A 22,418-nucleotide genomic window follows, 5' to 3' on the forward strand; every position below is an offset into this window, starting at 1 on the left:
CCAATTTTCTTTTTAAACATTAGGTCACAGCCATCTCAAATAATATTGCTGGGCCTCAAGTTTTCTCAGTTTCAAATTAAGGGTATCTAAAATTCCTTTTTTATGAATATTTTTCATTAAAATGAAATATGCAAGCAACAAGACTTAAATTCTATTCCTTTGCAGGAATAGAATTGTAGTTTCTCTATACATTTTCTAAGAAATCACAAAACACAGAAGTTGTTTTTCAAAGTAAAAATGTTAATCTTCAATTCTTGAGGATGAGAAACTTTAACAGAATAAAAAGAATGCAAATATGGCTTAGGATTTATGACATTTTGAGTATAATTCACGGTATATTAAAGTATAAAATTTACTTTAAAAAAACAAAAACAGGAAAAGGGTAACTGTCATTATTTGCTTGTGAGATAATCTAGCTAACTGCTAGACAGCAATATGGCAATACATATCAACAGCATCAAAAATGTACATACGTTAACCCAGTAACTGCACTTCCAGAAATTTATCCAAATGAAGTAATCATGAATTTGGGCACAGAGAGCATGGTTTATGTGTGTAATAAATGTTAACAATCTACATGCCCATCAGTGCAGGATTTATTAAATAAGCAATAGCAAATTCACATAATGGTATATTTAGTCTACCATTAAAAAGGATGACATTTGGGCAGAAACAGTATTTGAAGAGACAATGGTTCTGAATTTCTGGATTAAAAAAAAAATTCTCTCTTCCCATGGGCTAAAAGTAACACGTATCAAGCCAATTGAGGAAAAGTAGCACATTGTGCAACTTACCTTTAGACACACACAAATTTGTAAATTTGTAAATTACATCTGAAAACTAAAGAGGGGATTATGTCTACAGCAGGAAAAAAAATTCATTCTTGACCAAAGCAAAAATACAATGATGTTTGATTTACCTACCTAACTGTTGGAAAGAGCAAATATTCAGATCAGCAGTAAATACACAAGGTTTGAGGTCAATTGGTTATGAGTGAGGAAGGGCAGCTGAAGTCAGAAAGTCATAAAAAAGCCTCATGAATTCAGAAAAAGACCCCCCAAAAAATCATAGTTGGTTCATTAACCTCAAGAGAAAGAATGTTCACAGTGATTGGCACCAACTATATATATATATATATATATATATATATAAACCTGTGAGGAATAGAGAAGTGATAAGAAAAGCATACAGAAAAAAAGGAGAAAAAGGCAAACATCAAGATGGCAAAAGTAGAAGATGAGAAGCAGGAGCAATTAGAAGAGACAAGATCAGCCAGTAGCACACACACTGACAGAAGAAAGGAGAGCCAGTGACACGAACAGCAGATAAGACAGTTCCAAAATGGTGACAAACCATTTAGATTTCTTATCCTCCAGACCTATCACTAATTTGCTAATGACTCAACAACCAGGGACAACTGCTTAGCATGTGGAGGAAACACAGCAATTTAATCAGAGTGTGGCAGGCAGAATGGCCCCTGCAAAGAGGCCCACATCCTAATCCCTGGATCTTGTGAATATGTTATGTGGCAAAAGGGACTCTGTGAAAATTAAAGTTATAGATTTAAAATAGGGAGATTATCCTGGATTATGTGGGTGAGCCCAATCTAATCCCATGAGCCCTAAAAGCAGAGTAATATCTCTGGCTGGAATAAGGGAGACGCAGCGGAAGAGGAAGTAAGAGAGATTTCCAGGGAAAGGAGGATTCAATGCACCACTGCTGGCTCTGAGATGTAGGGGACACCGTTGAGAACTGGTAAGAAGCCTCTAGAAGTTAAGAATGATTCCCCGCTGACAGTCACCAAGGAAACAAGAACATCAGTCCTATAACCACAGGGAACTGGATTCTACCAACAACCTGCATGATCTTGGAAGCAGATTCTTTCCAGAGCTTCCAGATAAGGGCCCAGAAAGCCAGTATCTTGATGCTGGCCTTGAGAAGCCCAGAGCAAAGAAACCAACCAAGCCGATTCAGACATCTGACTCATAAAATTGCCAGGTAATCCATTTGTGTTAAGTCACTATGTTTGTGCTTATTCATTACAAGTAGCAATAGGAAACTAATAAAAAAATAGTAACCATAATCTAGGGCAATCCTATACTGTAAAGCTGGAAGCACGCTAGACAATATATATCAGCACTATGGGTGCTCTGTAGTACACTAAATAAAAAAAGCAAATTCGGGCCTATGGAGTAAAAAGATAGTGGCATGTCTACAAGTATAACTCAGCATTCTACATGGTTCAGTACAGGATACAATCCTCCAGTCACTGTATTTTGTATTTTAACTTAGCAAGAAACTATAGAACAGTAAATTTACTTAGTTTATATAAAATATACAGTGTTTGGTAGCTTATTAACAAAATAACAATGTAGCAGGCTGGACACAGTGGCTCAAGCCTGTAATCCCAGCACTTTGGGGGTCAAAGCAGGCGGATCACTTGAGGTCAGGAGTTTGAGACCAGCCTGGCCAACGTGATGAAACTCTGTCCTGCTAAAACACAGACACACACACACACACACACACACACACACACACACACACAATTACCGAGCATGGTGGCGCTTGGCTATAGTCCCAGCTAGTTGGGAGGCTGAGGCAGAAGAATTGCCTAAACCCGGGAGGCGGAGGCTGCAGTAAGTCAAGATCGCACCATTGCACTCCAGCCTGGGCGACAGAGCAAGACTCTGTCTCAAAAAATAATAATAGTAATAATAATGTAGCACTAAGCTAGAGCTAGCTATGTATGAAAGTCACGTCCCCTGTTCTCTTATACCGGGAGTCTTTTGTAAAAGCTCTCTTAAGCTTTACTCATTCATTTAAAAAATACTTCTAAGTACCTATTATGAGCCAGATTTTGCTCTAGGCACAGAGGTGAGAGCAACAAATAATACAGGCAAAAATCTCTGCCTTAACTGAGCTTATCTTCCAGTTTCTGACATGTTTCCCCAATCTCTCACTACCTCCACCCATCCAATAAACTTCTGAACAAGATCTCCGTGCTAGAAATTGCCTTCAATTTACTTCCTCTTCCTCTCACTTCCTCTCACTCCTTCAACATGGCCACAGGAGGACTCGGGGGCTAATTTGCTTATCTGTGCTCCTTTGGCACCTACAATAACATCTGGCACATAGAAGTAACTTAACTGATAAATAAACAGCTAATACATTAATAGTATAGGCTTGAGAAATCTACAAGATTCATTTATGTATAATGTGTGATACCCTAAAAATGCCAAATCACAAGTATTATTGCACATTAGGTCCATTTTTATTAAACTAAGAATATACAACAGTATATTAACACAGAGAATAGTTCTCTTCTCAGCTGAATACCTATTTAGCTAAAAGATTTTCAAAATATTTAAACCATTAATTACTGCTTATAGATTAAGATTTACATTTTTTGGCCTGGTGCGGTGGCTCATGCCTTTAATCCCAGCACTTTGGGAAGCCAAGGCTGTGCAGATCACCTGAGCCCAGGAGTTTGAGACCAGCCTGGGCAACATGCTAAACCTTATCTCTACAAAAAATACAAAAGTTAGCCAGGCGTGGTGGTATACGCCTATAGTCCCAGCTATTCCAGAGGCTGAGGCAGGAGGATTGCTTGAGCCTAGGAGGCAGAGGTTGCAGTGAGCCCAGATTGTGCCACTGCACTCCAGTCTGGGTGACAGAGACCCCCTCTCAAAAAAAAAAAAAAAAGATTTACATCTTTTAAAGGAAGTGCAAAACTGACATACTCTTTTAATTCTTATTGGTAACTTTAATATGCTGATGATTATAAATATCAAAAAAAAAAAAACAAAAACGGAACAAACACTAAACATGCCAGTCTCAGAACTTTTTTTTCTAGATGCTAAGTGCAAGCATTTTTTTCAGGCACTCTAGCAAATAAGCCAGCTGTCTCTGTCCAAAATAACTATAGTTCAAAAGTGGAAATGGCCTTGACTCCCCTGCTCCACTCCCTCTGACTGGAATGCTTCTATACAAGAAATATGGGTCAAAATCAATTAAAGTCATCTTCAAGTCAGCCAGATTTTTTTACTCTGTCAAATACCACCTCAAATCAATCGGTCATCAGTAAAGGTTCAGAATTATTTGCTTTATACAAATATCATTATTATAACATTATTCCTTATAAAGAATATAAGGACATGTTTTAGTAAGTGTGCTAATCTTTTAAACTTCTTTGTTTTATTCACATCTCACTAAAACAACTCTATCAGTAGAGAGGATTAGAAGGTTATTTTATATAAATGATACCAGAAGTTATCAGGTATTAAAAATTGTTTGAGAATGATTATAACATTAAGCATGACTAAACACCATACTGTATTTTCACTTACATGTCCACACTAAACAAGTTCCTTGCAGAAACCGCTTGCCGCCAAATGTAACCTTCAATTCCAACACTTAAAGTAACTTGCAGCCCAATAAACCTTTGGCACTTCTGCGCAGTTTTCTCCCTTTAACCTCTTCAATTTCATTAACAGAGGCTTTACCTTGGGTGGTGATTGCTGCTGTTTGTTGGTACTTCCTGAATGCTGCAGTCTTAGAGCCCGGGGGATAAATTCAGGTGCCAGCGGATTCAACACGTATGTCTTCTTTAGTTCTAAAGCCTCTAACTGGGCTTTGATCTGTTCGAAAGTGATTCCATGTAGGCTATTGTTTTCATGACACAGGGCAATAAACCGTTCCCAAAATTTCCTACAGAAAAGATTTACAAGATCAGATTACAATTCAATGGATGAGATCACAGAAATGAACATATAAATAACTAAAGATAATCTCAAATTCCACCCCCAACCTCAAATCCTTAAACCCAATAGTTATCTATGATTGAGATAAAATCTTTCTACCAGATCACAAGACTCCAGAAGTTTGATTTTGAAACTATAGTCATACCTTGTATTACAGTACATATAAAACAGGCTCTCCATTAACTTGACTCATCAATGCAAGTAATATGGTCAGTCCTCACCTATACACACTAATTAAAAATGATGTTTTTTATTACCCACATAATAAATTTTCAAAACTGATGGCAACTCATTTCACATAAAATTTGTACTTCTAGGCATACTTACTATATACATATATATAAAATTCAATATAATGAATATAATCATATAATTCTAATTTATATACATATGCATATACACGTGTGTATATGTGTATATATGCACATACATACACATATATACACACACACATATATATACACACACATAGATACACATATGTGTGTGTATCTATGTGGGTGTGTATATATTTGAATTATAAGGCCAAAGTAGCCTAGTGTTAGATGACTAAGAAAAGCCAACTCAAGACATAAATTTGAGCCACAAAGTAGATAATCCTCATGAGGATTCTTAAGAAATAATCAGCTACTCTGTATTTTTCTCTTAATTAACAGGTGCTTGTCACAAGCACAACTTATACCATTAACTAAGTTATAAGGGTTAAATGAATTATGAAAAATATAGGAAGTTGGAATGCTAATTTTAATGCTGATTATTCATTTCTTAATCAAATTCATAAGTGCTAAAGGAGAAAAACACATTCAAAACTTGTTGCATTTGTATACTGTTGTTCCTAGGTTTGAAAATTGATTTCTAAATATTAAAATTATTAAATACATATTAAAAAGACAACATATAGTTTTTAAATTTTAAATGACTATTATAAATATGCATACCTATGTTTAATATGAGAGGTTCAAATAATGTTTTATTATGTTATAAAAGATATGTGATATGGTTTCTTCCCAAGTTGGTATCCTTGTGTCCAGGTGGACAGTAGGTAATCAAGATGGCTTCAAGAAGCATAAATGAAAAGGTTTATATTATAAAAGTTAGTAAATGAGTGGGAATTGGGTTATCAATATATTCATAAAACTTTGCAGAGTTTAATTCCAAACTATGCTTCTCTTACATATGCCTTATATGCATCTTTCCTAGTTTTTTGAAGATGAGTTTAAGAAATGAATTAAGATATTGGAGATTCAGAAGGTAACGGGGTGGGAGAGGGGTAAGGAATAAAAAACTATCTGTTGGATACAATGTACACTATTCAGGTGAGGTGTACACTAAAAGCCCAGACTTGATTACTATACAACTTATCCATGTAACCAAAAACCACTTGTACCCATAAAGCTGTTGAAAAAAGAATTTTAATAAGAAAAAATAAAAGATTTTAAATGGAATGAATAAACAAAAAATAAACAAATGGGTTCAGAAAAAATATTAGACCTATATGTAAACAACAGAAAAATAAAAATGCTATAAAATATTAAATATGTACTTCTGACTATAAGACTAAGGCTAATAAGACAGTCATGCAGTTGCTGGAAATGTGTGTTGCCAAGAAACGCATGCTGAAAAGCTGTCCTTTATTTTTAAGAACCCCAATGAAGGAATTGTGCTTTTTTTCTCATCATAACATGAGAAAATATAGGGAAGGACTATCTTATATAGCACTCAGGATCTAAAATCCATCCACTTTCCCACCCTTTTAATAAGAATAGCCACAATATTCAACTGCATGAATATTTATCAATACAATTCTATTACATACTACATTCAAAAGAAAGGTATTTTTAGTCTAATTGATAAAGTATCAGTTTCACAGAGTGGCATTTCAGGTTTGCGTCGGACTTCAAGACAAAGCAAAACGCCAAGGAAAGAATGGATTGACTTTTACTCTGTCTAGTTCAGTTATTTGTTTGTTCAGAGACAGGGTCGTGCTGTCACTCAGAGTGAAGGGCAGGAGGGCAGTGGCATGATCACAGCTCACTGTAACCTTGAACTCCTGGGCTCAAGCCTCTCACCTCAGCCTCCAGAGTAGCTGGGACTGTAGTTGTATGCCACCACACCTGGCTAATTTTTAAAATTTTTTTTTGTAGAGATGTGGTCTCGCTATGATGCCAGGGCTGGTTTCAAACTCCTGGCCTCAAGTAATCCTCCCACCTTGACCTCTCAAAGTGCTAGGATTATGGGCATGAGCTACTGTATTCAGCCTCTAGCTCAATTTTTAATATCAATTTCTTATTACATTTTTCATTTCCAGCTTTCACAGCCAAAATGCTAGAACTTGCTCTATTTTTAAGCTACCTTTTAAAACTCCATACCCTGTTCCTATATCACCCTCACTGACCTTGACTGCAATGAACAGAATTTGAAGTAACATGAGTTAAGTCAAACAACCTCATACTTCACAAAAAGCTGGAGCTTGGTGACAGTCTTCGCCTACCAGAAGATTCTAGGGATTTCAAAGAAACAGCCTTCGAGTTAACGTATACCAATTTAAAAGTAACATTAACTACTTACTACAAGTTAATCAAGTTAAACTGGCTCCAAAAGTGACCTGAAATTTGCATGTTAAATCTGACTTTTTTTTTTTTGGCACCATTGATATAGCAAAATGGTGAAGCACATGGATTCTAGAACTAGCCTGAAATCTTGACTCTATCATTCAGTAGCTGTGTGACTTTGTGCAGATTACTTAGCCTCTGTTTATACCTCAGTTTCTTCATGTGTAAAGTGGGGCACCAGCACTACTATTATTATTATTCCTTACTATTGAAATGACATTTGTGTCTCACTTCTAAACTTTCAGGGTAATGCTTCTTTCCTTCAAAAATTCTTGGTTTTAAAGCTAAAATTTTTCCTTTTTTCTCTTCACACTGGCCCTTGAACTCCCCAACACTTTACCAAAGTACTATGTATACAATTATGAAGCATTTCTGAATACAGATAATTGACAGATCACAATAGAATAAGGACAAGAATTCACCACTCTGGTTAAAGATTTTATCAATTCTCAGCCCCCTCCCTAAAATGTTAACATAATATTATGTTAACCATTTTTTCAGTACTATTGGTTTAAAAACCCAAGTGTGTATTACACTGTAATATAATTTTAGGCATTTCAAAGGATGTAACCTTATTTTTAATCACTGCCTGAACACAAAGTTTGATTTTCTTTCTGTGTTAACCTTACTTCTAGGATCACTGATAAAACACCAAAAAATCACTTGGTGTCCTTAGGTCACTGTGTGTGTGTGTGTGTGTGTGTGTGTGTGTGTGTGTGTGTGTGTGTGTACACACATATACATACATCTCTACACATACATGAAATATGTTTATATTTCACAGGGTAAATAAAATGTCCTAAATGAAGAAATTCAGTTCAAGGGAAGACCTTCTCCAAACACCTTGGTTTGAAGAAAGGTTATCACTCTCCTCTTAGCCTCCTGCCATTCCGTGCAGATTTATCTAAGCATGTCCATCACTTCTGGGAAAGGCAGCATAACCAGAGAGAAGAATGTGGGTTTTGAAGTCAATCTGACATCTGTTTGAGTGAACCACATAATAGCTATGTGACCCTGGGCAATTTAATCTCTCTGAATCAGGCTGCCCATTTAAAATGCAAATAAAATACCCACATTATAGGGTTGTTAGAAGGAGTGAATGAGGCAATGTGTGCAAAGCACATAAACCAGCACCTGGCTCAAAGAAAGCTGTCAATAAACAGCAGCCACTATTAATACTTGTTAGCTTGGTGAGAGAGGGGGAGGATCTTCACTATATACATTTTTGATTAACAGAAAAAAATGTGTTTAAAAATACAACAAAAAAGAATATATAACTGATTGATTTCTGAACTGGTATAATATACACAGTAAGTATTCCTTAAAAACTTGATTGATATTTGGGAATAGATTAGTTTTTTTGAAAATATTAAATGAAAAAGGCAGGAAAACAGTCCTAATGAACTCAAACTACAAAGAACTCACTCTTCCATTTTTACAGGACCCAAGAATCGTATTATATTCTCTGGGCTTACTTGTATTGTGAGAGTAAATTAATATCTAATTAAATTAGTGAGATTAAAGCTTAAATATCCATATGCCCCAACTATCAATTCTTGGGCTACAGCCATGATTAAACTGTACAAATAAAGCAGACAATCAACATTGCCATGTAACTATGAAATGTATGTTTTTTGTTCACTCAACATAATATATTTACTTCCCTGAAAATATTCTGTTTAACTTATCAATTAATGTGTATACCTTGACATTTCCCAGCTGAGTAGTAAGAAACAGGCAACTGTAGACTCAGCTTTGAAGTTAAAAATTAGCCCTGGATAATTCTGAGAACATGGCCTCAGGAAGAATTATTCACCCATTTGCTCTAAGAAAGTAATGATTTCTGTCAGAGAATGGATGAAAAATGCTGATCTCATGCAATTCACAATATAATATGACTCTTTAAGAAAGGGGTAATGGTTTCTTTAAAAATATTCAGGTTGGTAAATATATTTGGAGTTATTTATAGGGAGAGCCCAAAACTAATGTGGCTTAACACTACTCTTTTTTTTAATTTTCTTTGAGACAGGGTCTTGCTCTGTCACCCAGGCTGAGTGCAGTGGCATGATCACTAGAGCCTCAACCTCCTGGGCTCAAACAATCCTCCCACCTCAGCCTCCTGAGTAGCTGGGACCACAGGCACATGCCACCACACCCAGCTAAAGTTTGTATTTTTTGTAGGGACAAGGTTTTGCCATGTTGCCCAGGGTGATCTCAAACTCCTGAGCTCAAGCAATCCACCCACCAGGGCCTCTCAGAGTGCTGGAACTACAGGTGTGAGCCACTGCACCTGGCCGGAACACTATTCTTATATCCATTTACTCCCCTAAGAGTTTCTAGTTGTTTTCAACACATGCCTTAATATATTACATTCTAATCAAATTGTATGTGCCGTCTCACTTATCAAATAATAAATATAAGCAAAACTGGTAAAATACCACAAGCAACATTCTAACCAAATATACTTACGATGACTAGTAAAGTAACATAAAGTAAAATTCTTAGGATGAAAGGAAAATTAGTAGACTCCTTGATATACTTGGTTCTTCTATTCATTTGTAACTCAGAATTAAGATATTCTCAGCTAGGTGCAGTGGCTCACGCCTGTAATCCTAGCAATTTGGGAGGCCGAGGCAGGCAGATTACCTGAGGTCAGGAGTTTGAGACCAGCCTGACCAACATGGAGAAATCCCATCTCTTCTAAAAACACAAAAAATTAGCTGGGCATGGTGGCACATGCCTGTAATCCCAGCTACTCGGGAGGCTGAGGTAGGAGAATCACTTGAACCCAGGAGGCAGGAGGTTGCAGCGAGCCGAGATTGCACCATTGCACTCCAGCCTGGGCAACAAGACTGAAACTCTGTCTCAAAAAAAAAAAAAAAAGATATTCTCCCGCCTCCAATTGTGACAATTTGTAGTCACAATTTGTCATTAGTGACTACAAATGCATGGCAATATATTTTTAAAGTATGAAATTAAAGATATTACAACAGAATTGTTTATAGATAAATAAGTTACAGACCTTCAAGCTTTGTTTTTTAAAAAAGAAAATTTTTTTTCATAAATTAAAACTCTACTTGATTCCTTTGATGATAGCTTTCCCCTATAAAGGATATTAACTTTTTGAGCGGTCTTAAATTCTAATACATGAAACTTATTCTTAAAGGTCCCAAATAGTCTCCCTTCCCAGAATTTTTCTTCCTGCTAGAACACAAAAATAGATAATGAAGTGCTGTCATTATCTATATTGTAAGAAAAAAAAAACTGATTTAAAGAGTGCCATGTCCTAATAGTTTTGTCTACTTTAATTCTAACATATCAAAAAGAAATAATTACCCAAGGCAGATTCAGGACTACCTACATCTCTTTTTACTATTCTGAACTTCCTATGACAGGTACTAGCATACTTATAAAATTTTAAGTAATCCCTAGTGTATTTCTTTCTTTTTCACAAAAGAATATTACAAATATCTGTTCAACTGCTTTTTTTTTTTTTAATGCTAGCACAGTTCTTCAATACTCAAAAGGCCAAATCTTCTATTACTGGCTTTGTACAGTTAAAATTCCAATTAATTGGTATAAGTCACAAGTGTATAAGGAAAGATTGTGGTGTGTAGGTTGATATTTTAGCCATATTTAGTAGAAACTGTTCCTTAAAACTAAAGTCTAATGAATACTAATAATGCTGTCGAAAGACAAGTAATGACCACGTCTAACCCCCTAATGTTAAGATCTTCTGGATTAACCAGATACAAGGAATTATCTACATTGAGAAGCCTTGAGAGAGCAAGACAGCAGAAGGAAATTCATCAAAAATCAGAACAATTAACGGAAAAAGTGAGGCACCAAGGGATACAAAAGTTAATATCCATCAAAGAGAAACACATGCATGAAACCAGCTCGACCCACGCTCTAGTTGTTGCTTCTTCCTGGAGCACTTTTAACCCAAATAGCTTCTCCCTCACTTCCAAGTCAGCTTCTCAGTGAGGTCTGCTCTCACCACGCTATTTACAATCACAAGCCAGTCTGCACCATCCCCATCATTCCTAATTCCTCTTAAAATTTTCCTTTCCATTCAACTTACCATGTAAAATACTACATAATATTCCTATTTAGTTTACGGTAATCTTCCTCTCCTTACCAGTAAAAGGTAAGCCCCACCAATAAAACGTAAGCCCCACAAGGGCAGAGATCTTTGTCTATTTTGTTCACTGATGTATCTTCAGGAGCAGGAAGAGTGCTTAGAACCTAGAAGTCACTCAGGAAATATCTCTTGAATAATGGCTCAATGAATACACAATTATGCATACAATAAATAGATCCAAAGTAATATGCTTTTGTGTTCCCATTGGATATCAGGCTATAATAAACCTGTTTTTAATTAGCCGGAAGGTCATATGAATAAACATACACATAGGGATACAAATCATGTCACATTTCCCCTTTAATGTCTCAACATTAACACATAATTACCTGCATCTTCCAACAGAGCACAGAGCAATGGGATCACCCACCACAGCAACCAGGGATTGTGCTCTTGTGATGGCAGTATTGAGAAGCTTGTAGTTAGATAAAAAACCGTAATCTAAGTCCTCTGTGGAATCTTCCAGAAGTTGCTCTTTCTTTTTAATTGGTGTCTGTTTATGTTTACAAGTATGTCTTGTACGTACTGTGCTAAGAAACAAAACTCTGAATTGCTTTCCTACAAAGAAAATTTTTTAAGAAAAGACTTAAGATTGCCATTCTGAACCACTGATATAATAAAAGCATTGCATTTTTTAAAAATGTAATTGCTAAATAACAAACATTGGCAAAGATGTGGAGAAACTGAAACCCTTATGCACTGCTGGTGAGAATGTCCAATGGTACAGCTGCTGTGGAAAACAGTGTGGCAGTTCTTCAAAAAATTAGGCAGAGAACTACCATATGATTCAGCAATTCCATGCTTACATACATACTCAAAAGAACTGAAAGGAGTGACTCAAACAGATATCTGTATATCCACGTTCATAGCAGCATTATTCACAATAGCCAAAAGGTGGAAGCAACACAAGTAAGTATCCCTGGACAGAGGAATGGATCAACAGAATGTGGCATATACATACAATAGATTATTCAGCTTTATAAAGGCATGAAATTCTGGCACATCTTACAACATGGATGAACCTTGAAGGCATTATGTTAAGTGAAATAAACCAGTCATGAAAGGACAAATACTATATAATTCCATTTATATAAGGTAGCTAGAATAGTCAAATTCATAGAGAAAGAATGTAGAAGGGTGACTGCCAGGAGGGAAGGAGGAATTGGGGGCATTTAATGCATACAGAGTTTCAGTTTGGAAAGATCAAAAAAGTTCTGGAGATGAATGGTGATGACTGTTGCACAATAACGTAAATGAACTTAATGCCACAGAACTTATGTGCATAAAAATGGTTAAAATGGTCAATTTTACATCATACGTATTTTACCACCATAAAAAAATTTTTTTTAATGATACTGTTGGAACCAACCTTAAAAGTGTCTAGTCCCAGGTTCCACCCAATATAAGGACCCTTTGTTGAAGCAGTCATCTAGTCTCTGGCCAACGAGGGCACACACAGCTGATTTCATAAAGAAGTCTACAGAAAGTCTAGGTATATATCATTTTTTTCTTATGTGCTTCAAATAGTAACATATCTATTCCCTCACCCTATGACAAATCTCAATAGAATGTTGATGTCAATCCTTAGTCTTCTCTTCTCCAGGCTAAACAATCCTAGTTTTCTCATGGCAGTTTCTTGACCATTCACTACCCTAAGTCTCCTCCGGGTGCTTTCTAATTACTCCTAATGTTCTTTCTAAAATGCTCACCTAAATTCTGTATAATCTGGACAACACGTGGTACAGTAGAACTATTTTTTGCCCATGCTCTCACTGCTGTATATTACTCTTACTGCTGGATATTACCATAAAACCTAACATTGTATCAGGCTTCAATTAGAGTTCACATCATAGTGTTGCTTCATATATTTAAAAGCACAGATTTTATAGCAATTAATTAAATGAAGATAATTTAAAAGAGTTGCTGTTAACTATAAACTTAGAAAAGTCTATAAATAAAAATCTTTATGAAGAAATTCATCCTCAGATACCATATAACAGCAGAATGTGTTATATACTATTATGATTGTAATTCACAGCATACATATACTATGTTACATTGATATAATTATGGTCACAGAAAAGGTATATTTGTTAATACTTATTTTATTTGGATATAAAAACTTAATAAACATGTAAATGAATTCAACCTTTAATTGCCAAACCTGGCATTAAAGAACTTGATATGAAATGAACACATAACTTCAGAAAAGAGATCTTGAGTATTAAGAATCCAATGTGAACACACTTTAGATTTAAGCATTTGAATGACTGAATTCATTTCAATTGATACTTACCTTGAACATTTAGCACCCTTTCTACATTAACGTCAGATAATCTCTTTTTTCGAAGTTCAGCACGTATTCTAAACACTTGATCAGCATATGGAGTCACCACACCAATACTGCCATCATCTAACTTCCCCCACGCTACTGGCCACTTCCTTCTTAACTCTTCTACACGTTCCACCACTTCAAACACCTTTAAAAACAAACACACACATACATATTAAAGTTATCACCAATGTTTGGAGAAAATAATATTGTAACTGAAACTGATTTATAAAGGATCCCATTTTAGCAGATGTCATTTAAAAAAAATAACTACCTCTAAATGGGAGTAATGCTTTGCTAATGTGAACTGAATGAGAATATAAATTTTTCACTTACATTTTAAACAGTAAAATTCTCCAATAATACAACCAGTGAAAACATGAAAATCAGGGACAATGCTATTGGCCCCCAAGTTCCTGCGTAGGGAGGAACAAGCTCAAGTTCCTGCGTGGGAAAAAGACAGGCCGTGATTCTAGGGAAGGCAAGTTCTCACGGCCCCAGTAATTCTCAGTCCACTCTCTCCACATCAGGCCAATGAAACTAACCAACCAACTAGAAGCTTCCTGTCATCAGTGACATCACTAAGTCCCAGAAGTACAAGGTCTAACATTGTCCCCTTCCTCACTGATATAACTAAGCAGACCAGCCAACAGCCACCAACTGACACAAACCACAGTTGGGACTAGGCCACATTTGGATCACAGAGACAGACTTTCAGAATTCACTGCCTGCTGGTGGTACAAGTCCAGCCAAGCCATTTCATTAACCTTGCAATAAAGCAATGCCACAGTTTATGCAACTGAATTTTTCAGAACCCAATTATTGGATTATGATAGGGTTTTTAGGATAGTTTGTTCTATTTTAATTCAATGAACTGATCAAACAGTTTCAATGTTTGGCACAGTGGAGAAGGTACAAAAAATAATAAAACATGTTCCTTGCCTGCTACTTACTGAGAAGAACTTATGGTTTATTTAGAAAAGACAGTCATAATAAAAATATATATATAAGGCAAGCACAATAGAGGGTCAGTCAAGAGTCTAGGGGCATACAGAGGAAGGAGGTATGTTTTTAAATGTCTTTAAGTACATCGTTTCTTTATTATTTACTAACAGTATCTATTTTAATTTATAATATTAAATATATTTAATAAAAATTGACAATTTTCATCTTTTGAAAAACTTGGTTATTGACTACGAAGCAGTTCCCATGTCCAGATACAAATTCAGTGAACTACAGAGGTAAGGACTACAGTCATCCTATTGTTATTATGATACAGCAGCAAGTGCATCACATACACAGACTACCCAGTGAATGTGAAGAGCAAACTAGACTAAAGACATGGCATTCTCACTATCAGGAAACAGAGTAGACATACTGAGTCTACTGCAATAAGTAGTAAGAAAAAAATTATCTTTACCCACGTGGTTAGATGTGGGGATAGATGAGTTGGGAGACACCTCTGCTGTGCCCTCCCACCCCACAGAGTCCCCACCACTAAGCAACACACAACCATTTCTGCACTTTATCCTCCTGTTGTGTAGTCAAAAAACAGACTTAGAATGATGATATGAGTCATTCTGGGAAACCTCTCTCCCAGACAAACATCTTTTAAGCTGGTCAAAATTAGCAAAGACAATCATTCAAAGTCTCTAAAGACAGATCAAAGAGGTTACAAGAAATTGAGAAGCATCTATCTATTCAACAAAACCTGTAAAAACTCACTGAGAACAGTGGAAGGTTGAGGACTACAAGCTATGGACTGCCCCCATTTCCCCACAGCTCTGTCTTACAGAACTGTTTCAATGGCCAAGGGGCAATTTCCATCTCCCTAGCTCCCTCCTATTCCAGGTACTTTTGGCAACTGGTAAACATTGGCAGATTTCATTTTTCACAGCTTTGTGCTGCAGAAGGCCTATGATAAGCAGTTGGCAGTAGTCAGGTGGTACCTGTTCCCCAACCCCCATCTCCTGCTAGATAAGGAGTGGGACAGTGGGTGGCAGTGCAGTCCCTCTTTCCTACATAGCTCTGCATTGCAGGAGAGCTGATCCAATGGCCTTGGCAGCCCATTGACGGTTTGCATTTTCTCTAGCTTCCTAGGACAGAAGACCTATGCTGGGTAGATTCAGCAGCCAATGAACATCAGCAGATCCCAACCTCCCCTGATGTGCACTGCAGAAGAGCCACACTTGGTAGCGGCACCAGCTAGATGGAAGCACCTGGACGGCAGCATAGATTACACACAAACATACAGCACACACAGAGCTTCTGCTCCACAGGATGGATGCAGGTTGGGAAAAGCAGTGAGGAGCAAGTTCCATGTCCTCCCCCAACAACTGCTCCATAAGTTCTGCCCAGGAGACGGTGAGAGGAAGGCTCACAAACTGGCAACATTCTGCCTCTGCCAAGAGACCCATGGCAGCTGGATCACACCGTGGGGCAATTTATGCCCCAGGAAGTGAAAAAGGAAAAACACTGAAATGAAAAATTTATTGCCAGGAGTCAATTGTAGATTTGAAATAACAGAAGCATGAATCAGCAAACGTGAAAATACATAGCAGTTATGCAATCTGAAGAACAGAGAGAAAAAGTAATGCAGAAAAAAGAACAGCCTCAAAGAAGTGTGGAACACCAATTAAGTTCACCAACATGCATCTGATGGGAGAACAGAAGGAGCGCAAAGATGGAAAGGAGCAGAAAAAAGCTTCAAAGAAATAATGGCTAAAAATTTGTCATATTTCATGGAAAACACTGAGCTATACATCCAAGCTCAATGAACTTTGAGTAAGATAAATGCAAGGAGACCCACACCCAGACAACCATATTAAAAACTAAAGTCAAAGACAAAAATAAAATCTTGAAAACAGCAGGAGAAAAACAACTCATCACTTACAAAGAAATTCCAGTAAGACTAACAGATTTCTCAACAGAAACAATAGAGGCCAGAAAGCAGTGAGAAAACATATTTCAATGTGCTAAAAGAAAAAATCCAACCAATTCAACTAATAATCTTATATTCTACTTTTCAAAAATGAGGGCAAAATAAAGACATGCCCAGATGAAATATAACCTAAGAGAATTCCTCACTTGCAGACTCACCTTACAAGAAATACTAAAGGAAGTTCTTCAGGCTGAAAGCAAGTGATACCGGACAATAATTCGAATCCACACAAACAAAGAATCTTGGTAAAGGTAATTATGTGGGTAATTATAGAAGACAGTATAATAACATATTTCTTCTTTCTCCTCTTAACTGATTTAAAAAGTAACTGCATAAACCCATATGTATATAATTGTATTGTTAGGCTATAATATATAACAATGTAATATGTTTGACAATAACGGCACAAAGGAGGTAGGTAAAAAATGACACCAGATGGTAACTCAAATCCACGAAGAGAAGTGAAGGTTAATACAGCAAACTCCATAAATATGTACTTGTCACCCTTCTCTCAGAATTTTTAAAAAACATAAAATTATATAAAGTAATAATTATAAAAATATATATAGTTTGTTATATATAGGTATATTAAATATACTATAATAGCACAGAAAGGAAGGGGGAATAGAGCTATGTAGGAGTATAGTTTCTATAGCTCATTGGAATTAATTTAGTAAAAATCTGAAGTAGATTCTGATAAATTAAGATGTATATTGTAAGCCCTAAAGAAACCACTATGAAAATAACTCAAAAAATATAATTAAAAAATAATTAAAAGAAATGCCTGGGCATGGTGGTTCACACCTATAGTCCCAGCACTTTGGGAGGCCGAGGTGGGTGGATCACTTGAAGTAGGAGTTTGAGACCAGCCTGGCCAACATGGTGAAACCTGCCTCTACTAAAAATATAAAAATTAGAGAGGCGTGGTGGCAGGCACTTGTAATTCCAGCTACTTGGGAGGCTGAGGCATGATAATCACTTGAACCAGGGAGGCAAAGGTTGCAGTGAGCCAAGAACGTACCACTGCACTCCAGCCTGGGCAACAGAGTGAGACTCTGTCTCAAAAAAAAAAGAAAAAATAATAATTACAGGAATTAAAATGTGACACTAGAAAATATGCACTTAATACAAAAGAAGGCAATAAAGAAGACACAGGAGATCAAAAACTACATAAGACATAGATAAAGAGCTGAGGTAAATCCAACCATATCAGTAACATTAAATGTGAATGGATTAAAAACCCCAATCAAAAGGCAAAGATGGCTGCAATTCCAGAACTTTGGGAGGCCGAGGGAGGTGGATCGCTTGAGCCCGGAGTTCAAGACCAGCCTGGGCAACATAGCCAAACTCCGTCCCTACAAAAAATACAAAAACTAGCTGGGCATGGTGGCATGCATCTGTAGTCCCAGCTACTTAGGAGGATGAGGTGGGAAGATCACCTGAGCCCAGGGAGCTCAAGGCTGCAGTGAGCCATAATCGTGTCACTGCATTCCAGCCTAGGTGACAGAGCAAGACCCTGTCTCAAAAACAAAAGAAAACAAAACCAAACAAACAGGCAGAGATTTTCAAGCTTTTTTTAAAAAATCAAGATCCAATAATATGCTGTCTATAGAATATGCACTTTAGATTCAAACATGTAAACAAGATGAATGTAAAATAATAAAAAAAGATATACCACGCACACAGCAACTATAAACAAGCTGAAATTATTATACTAATGTCAGACACATCAACTTTGAAACAAAAAACTGTACTAAGATAAAGAGGGATATTTATTTTATTTTATTTTTTTGAGACAGGGTCTAGCTCTGTTACCCAGGCTACAGTGTGGTGGCACAATCTCAGCTCACTGCAACCTCCCCTTCCCAGGCTCAAGCCATCCTGCCACCTCAGCCTCCTGAGTAGCTGGTATTACAGGCACCTGCCACCATGCCCAGCTAATTTCTTTGTATTTTTTTGTAGAGACGGGGTTTCACCATGTTGCCCAGGCTGGTCTCGAACTCCTGAGCTCAAGCAATGTATCCACCTCAGCCTCCTAATGTGCTGGGATTACAGTCGTGAGTCACCGCACCCGGCCAAGGAGGGACATTTAAAAATGATAAAAAGGTCAACCTGTTAGGGAGATGTAACAATTATAAATATAGATAATTAACTGCAGATTCTCAAAACATATGAGGCAAAAACCACATTCTCCTCTATGCCTCAGGTCCCACCAAGCCCAATGGATTCATTTTGTATATCTGTACAACTCTGTCTACCTCTCAGATAACACCATCTTATGATTATTATCCATAGCTCCTCCCTTCCAACTGAATTTTTCAAGGTTAAGAACTATACCTTGGCCCGGTGTGGTCGCTCACACCTCTAGTTCCAGCATTTTGGGAAGCCAAGGTGAGAGGATCACTTGAGCCCAGGAGTTCAAGACTAGCTTGGGCAACATAGTAAGACCTCATCTCTACAAAATATGTATTTTTTAAAAAATTAACTAGGCGTGGTAGTGTGTACCCATAGTCCCAGTTATTTGGGAGGCTGAAGCTAAAGGATCACCTGACCCCAGGAGGTCAAGGCTGCGTGATCACACTACTGCAGTCCAGCCTGGGTGACAAAGAGAGACTCTGTTTCAAAAAAAAAAAAAAAAAAAAAATCATATCTTTGGTGCTTAGTATTTAAATTGTACTTTTTTTTCAGCCTGGCATTAAATTGAAACCATTTCATTACTGTGGGATATAAGTTCAGAATCAAGAAAAAAAATGATCTTTCTCAGTCTCCTTCTATAATTTTAAGCATGTGAAAGACACAATTTCAAATGTACAAAGCACAAGATACGTAAAATAATAAGCATATTGTCTAAACAAAGGAGAATTACACACAGCACAAATGCTATGAGTATTCCTTCAACTTGAAGTTCTTGAACTTTACTTTTAATTCCAACCTTTTTTTTTTTTTAAGTTCATTTTGATTTTAACTCTATGTAAGACTGTCTTATTTTCCTAATAGTGGAATGTAAACTCTTCAAATGCCCTCCTAAGTATTAGTCAGAATCTTTATAAAAGATATCATTTTCCCCTATGAATGTAACTGATGCCACTTGCTCTGCTTGTTTTGTAACACAAAATAGATTTGAGTTTCACCTTTAAATTACATACCATCAATAAAAGCCCAGAGCTTCTAAAATCATCTTACTGTCCAAATAAACCTATATTAGTATCCAAATATGCCTATACTGGTATTCAAAAATTCAAAACGCCTACACTGGTATTTAGCTGAGGTGAACAGGGTCAGTTTTTGCCCCTTGCAGAAAGAGTCCTGGAGCAATGTGTCTCAAAATTTTTGACTATAGTAACTTATGGGGGCTGAAGACACTGTCTGAACAACCATGCTCTGGTGAAAGTTAAGGTGGTTTGAAATGTCTCTAAAGTTACATGTTTAATATTTAAAGGTCACAAGACCTTTAAAGTGAGCTATCTTTGTGATCTTTTAATATGAACAAATATTTAAAAAAAAAAAAAAAACCTTTGAGTAAAACTGACAGTCCATAAACCGGCACCTTATTTATCCTGTAGTTTATAGGTTTCCTGGGAAACACACCAGGTCACTGTGAATGAACAAGTAACCCAGGCTGAGAAACTGAGCCTCTGGCAAACATCAATCCCACCTCAGGATCAAGGATCAAGGCTCAGCTCTGATCCCTGATGTCACCGCAGGGCCACCAAGGCTTCTGGATTTCAGGCCCTGCTTGCCGCTTCCTGTCATCCCTCCCACCCATAACCATGGCTAATTTCTAGGCCAGTGGTTTCCAACTTGAGCGCAAAAATGATAAAGGAGACCCCTAAAGTTATTTTCAATATTTCAAATATTTAAAGAAAAGTTTACCTTTTCCTAAAATTAAATGGCACAGACTAACCAAAATGTCAAGTTTCTTTGCTTTTGGCTAGGATTTTATCAAGTGAGTACTGATGATTTTTTTGTGCTGACTTCTAACTACAGGCCCATGAGCAATGTCTTAACGGAAAAATGAATTCCTACTACATAATAAAAGCCATTTCTTTGTAAATAATATGGGTAAAGCATGGAATTCAAGGGCAGTGGAGACTGGAGATCAAGAGCCATGCCCCTAATGATCTGCCATCCTCGGGTTTCCGGAAGTCCAGAACTCCACTCCCTCCTGACGGACAGAACCTTAACTCCAGGGTTTCCAGTTTGTTATCCCCTGAAGACGCTGCCATTTTTTTGGTCTGCTGCCTGATCTGACCCTTCAAACTACTCACATTCTCTCTGAGCCTAAAAAGTCCGAAATTGTAAGAGAATTATGTAAGGTGGAGCACATCATGGAATTGCAACATCGCTGTCTGGGTCCGTGTGGTCTCTTTGGAGCACAGAATTCTGCAATTCAAGTCTTATTCATTTAAAATGATACCTCATTTGCATATGCACTATAAAACTTACCCAGAGTCTATTTTAGATACCTAACAATAATGATCTAATTGAAAACAATGTTGGTTTTTCTTCTGAATGAAATCATGTATTTTGTCTTACCATAAGACAAAATGTAAATCAGTTTTTTTTTCCCATAGGAGATTCATCTGAACAAATTGATGTTATACAAGAAAGAATAAACTTTACATACTATTTACATGTAAATGAAGTCAATACTCAATACAATGTCAACCCAAAACTTTAAATAAATGCTTAACAAAACCAGACAATGCGACTGAGAAAATGTTAACAATTTGCAAAAAGAATTAAGGTACCTCTGCATTATTATAAAAAGCTGTGCTATTTTTTTCTTGTACATCTTCTCCTCGTGCTGTAAAGAAAGTTAGTGGGTAGAAATCTTTGTGTGCTGGCTGCTTCCCACTGGCCATCAGTTTGCCCTCATAGAAAAGCTCAGAGGTATAACTGCAGTAAAAGACAAAAAGAAAAAAGGGGGAAAATCTACATCAAAATTAATTTCACCCATAAGAAAAAAAAAATCAGTCAATTCTAATAATATTGCCTTATGTCCATGATTAATTTTACTCCAATTATCTAATACTTATGATACCAAGAATTTCTCCAAAAATAACAAGAGTAGGGTCCTGGCATAACATTGTTAAATGGAATGATTTTGGTAAGGTACGAAGCCAAAACAGGAAGAAATGATGACAGTTCAATACAAGATGAGACTTTATGAGGAAATTTGCTAGCCAGTATATTTCCTTGGTTAATTTTTTTTATTTAAATGAGTCACATACAATCATGTACCACATACATAATCACATACATAATGATGATTTAGTCAACAATAGACAGTACATATGATGATGGCCCCATAAGATCATAGTACTGTATTTTTACCATACTTTTTCCACGTTTAGATATACAAATACTTACTATTGTTTTACAATTACCTACAGTATTCAGTATAGTAGCATGCTTTGTACAGGTTTGTAACCTAGGAGCCAACAGGCTATACACACCATATAACCTGTATGTGTAGTAGGCTATGCTACATCTAGGTTAGCGTTAAGTTCACTCTGTGATGTTCACACAACAACAAAATCACCTAATGACACATTTCTCAGAATGTGACCCATGACTGTACTAATACATGCAAACACATAGATATACAGACGCTGAAACAATGTAC

At 36.7% G+C, this 22,418-nt stretch overlaps 1 protein-coding gene across 3 annotated transcripts in view; it reads right to left on the reverse strand.

The window, feature by feature from the left end:
- HELZ (helicase with zinc finger) overlaps window positions 1–22,418 on the reverse strand; it is a 176,704-nt gene that overhangs the window by 53,174 nt on the left and 101,112 nt on the right. For all 3 annotated transcript variants that reach the window (XM_032179047.2, XM_032179045.1, XM_032179046.2), the window contains 4 exons: window positions 21,541–21,688; window positions 13,813–13,996; window positions 11,846–12,074; window positions 4,503–4,707 (listed from right to left, as the gene is read on the reverse strand). In XM_032179047.2, the coding sequence (XP_032034938.1) occupies window positions 4,503–4,707; window positions 11,846–12,074; window positions 13,813–13,996; window positions 21,541–21,688 (766 nt within the window). The remainder of the gene's footprint in view (window positions 1–4,502; window positions 4,708–11,845; window positions 12,075–13,812; window positions 13,997–21,540; window positions 21,689–22,418) is intronic.

Source organism: Hylobates moloch, unplaced genomic scaffold (genome assembly GCF_009828535.3).
Source record: "Hylobates moloch isolate HMO894 unplaced genomic scaffold, HMol_V3 SCAFFOLD_15, whole genome shotgun sequence".
NCBI classification, from domain to species: domain Eukaryota; kingdom Metazoa; phylum Chordata; class Mammalia; order Primates; family Hylobatidae; genus Hylobates; species Hylobates moloch.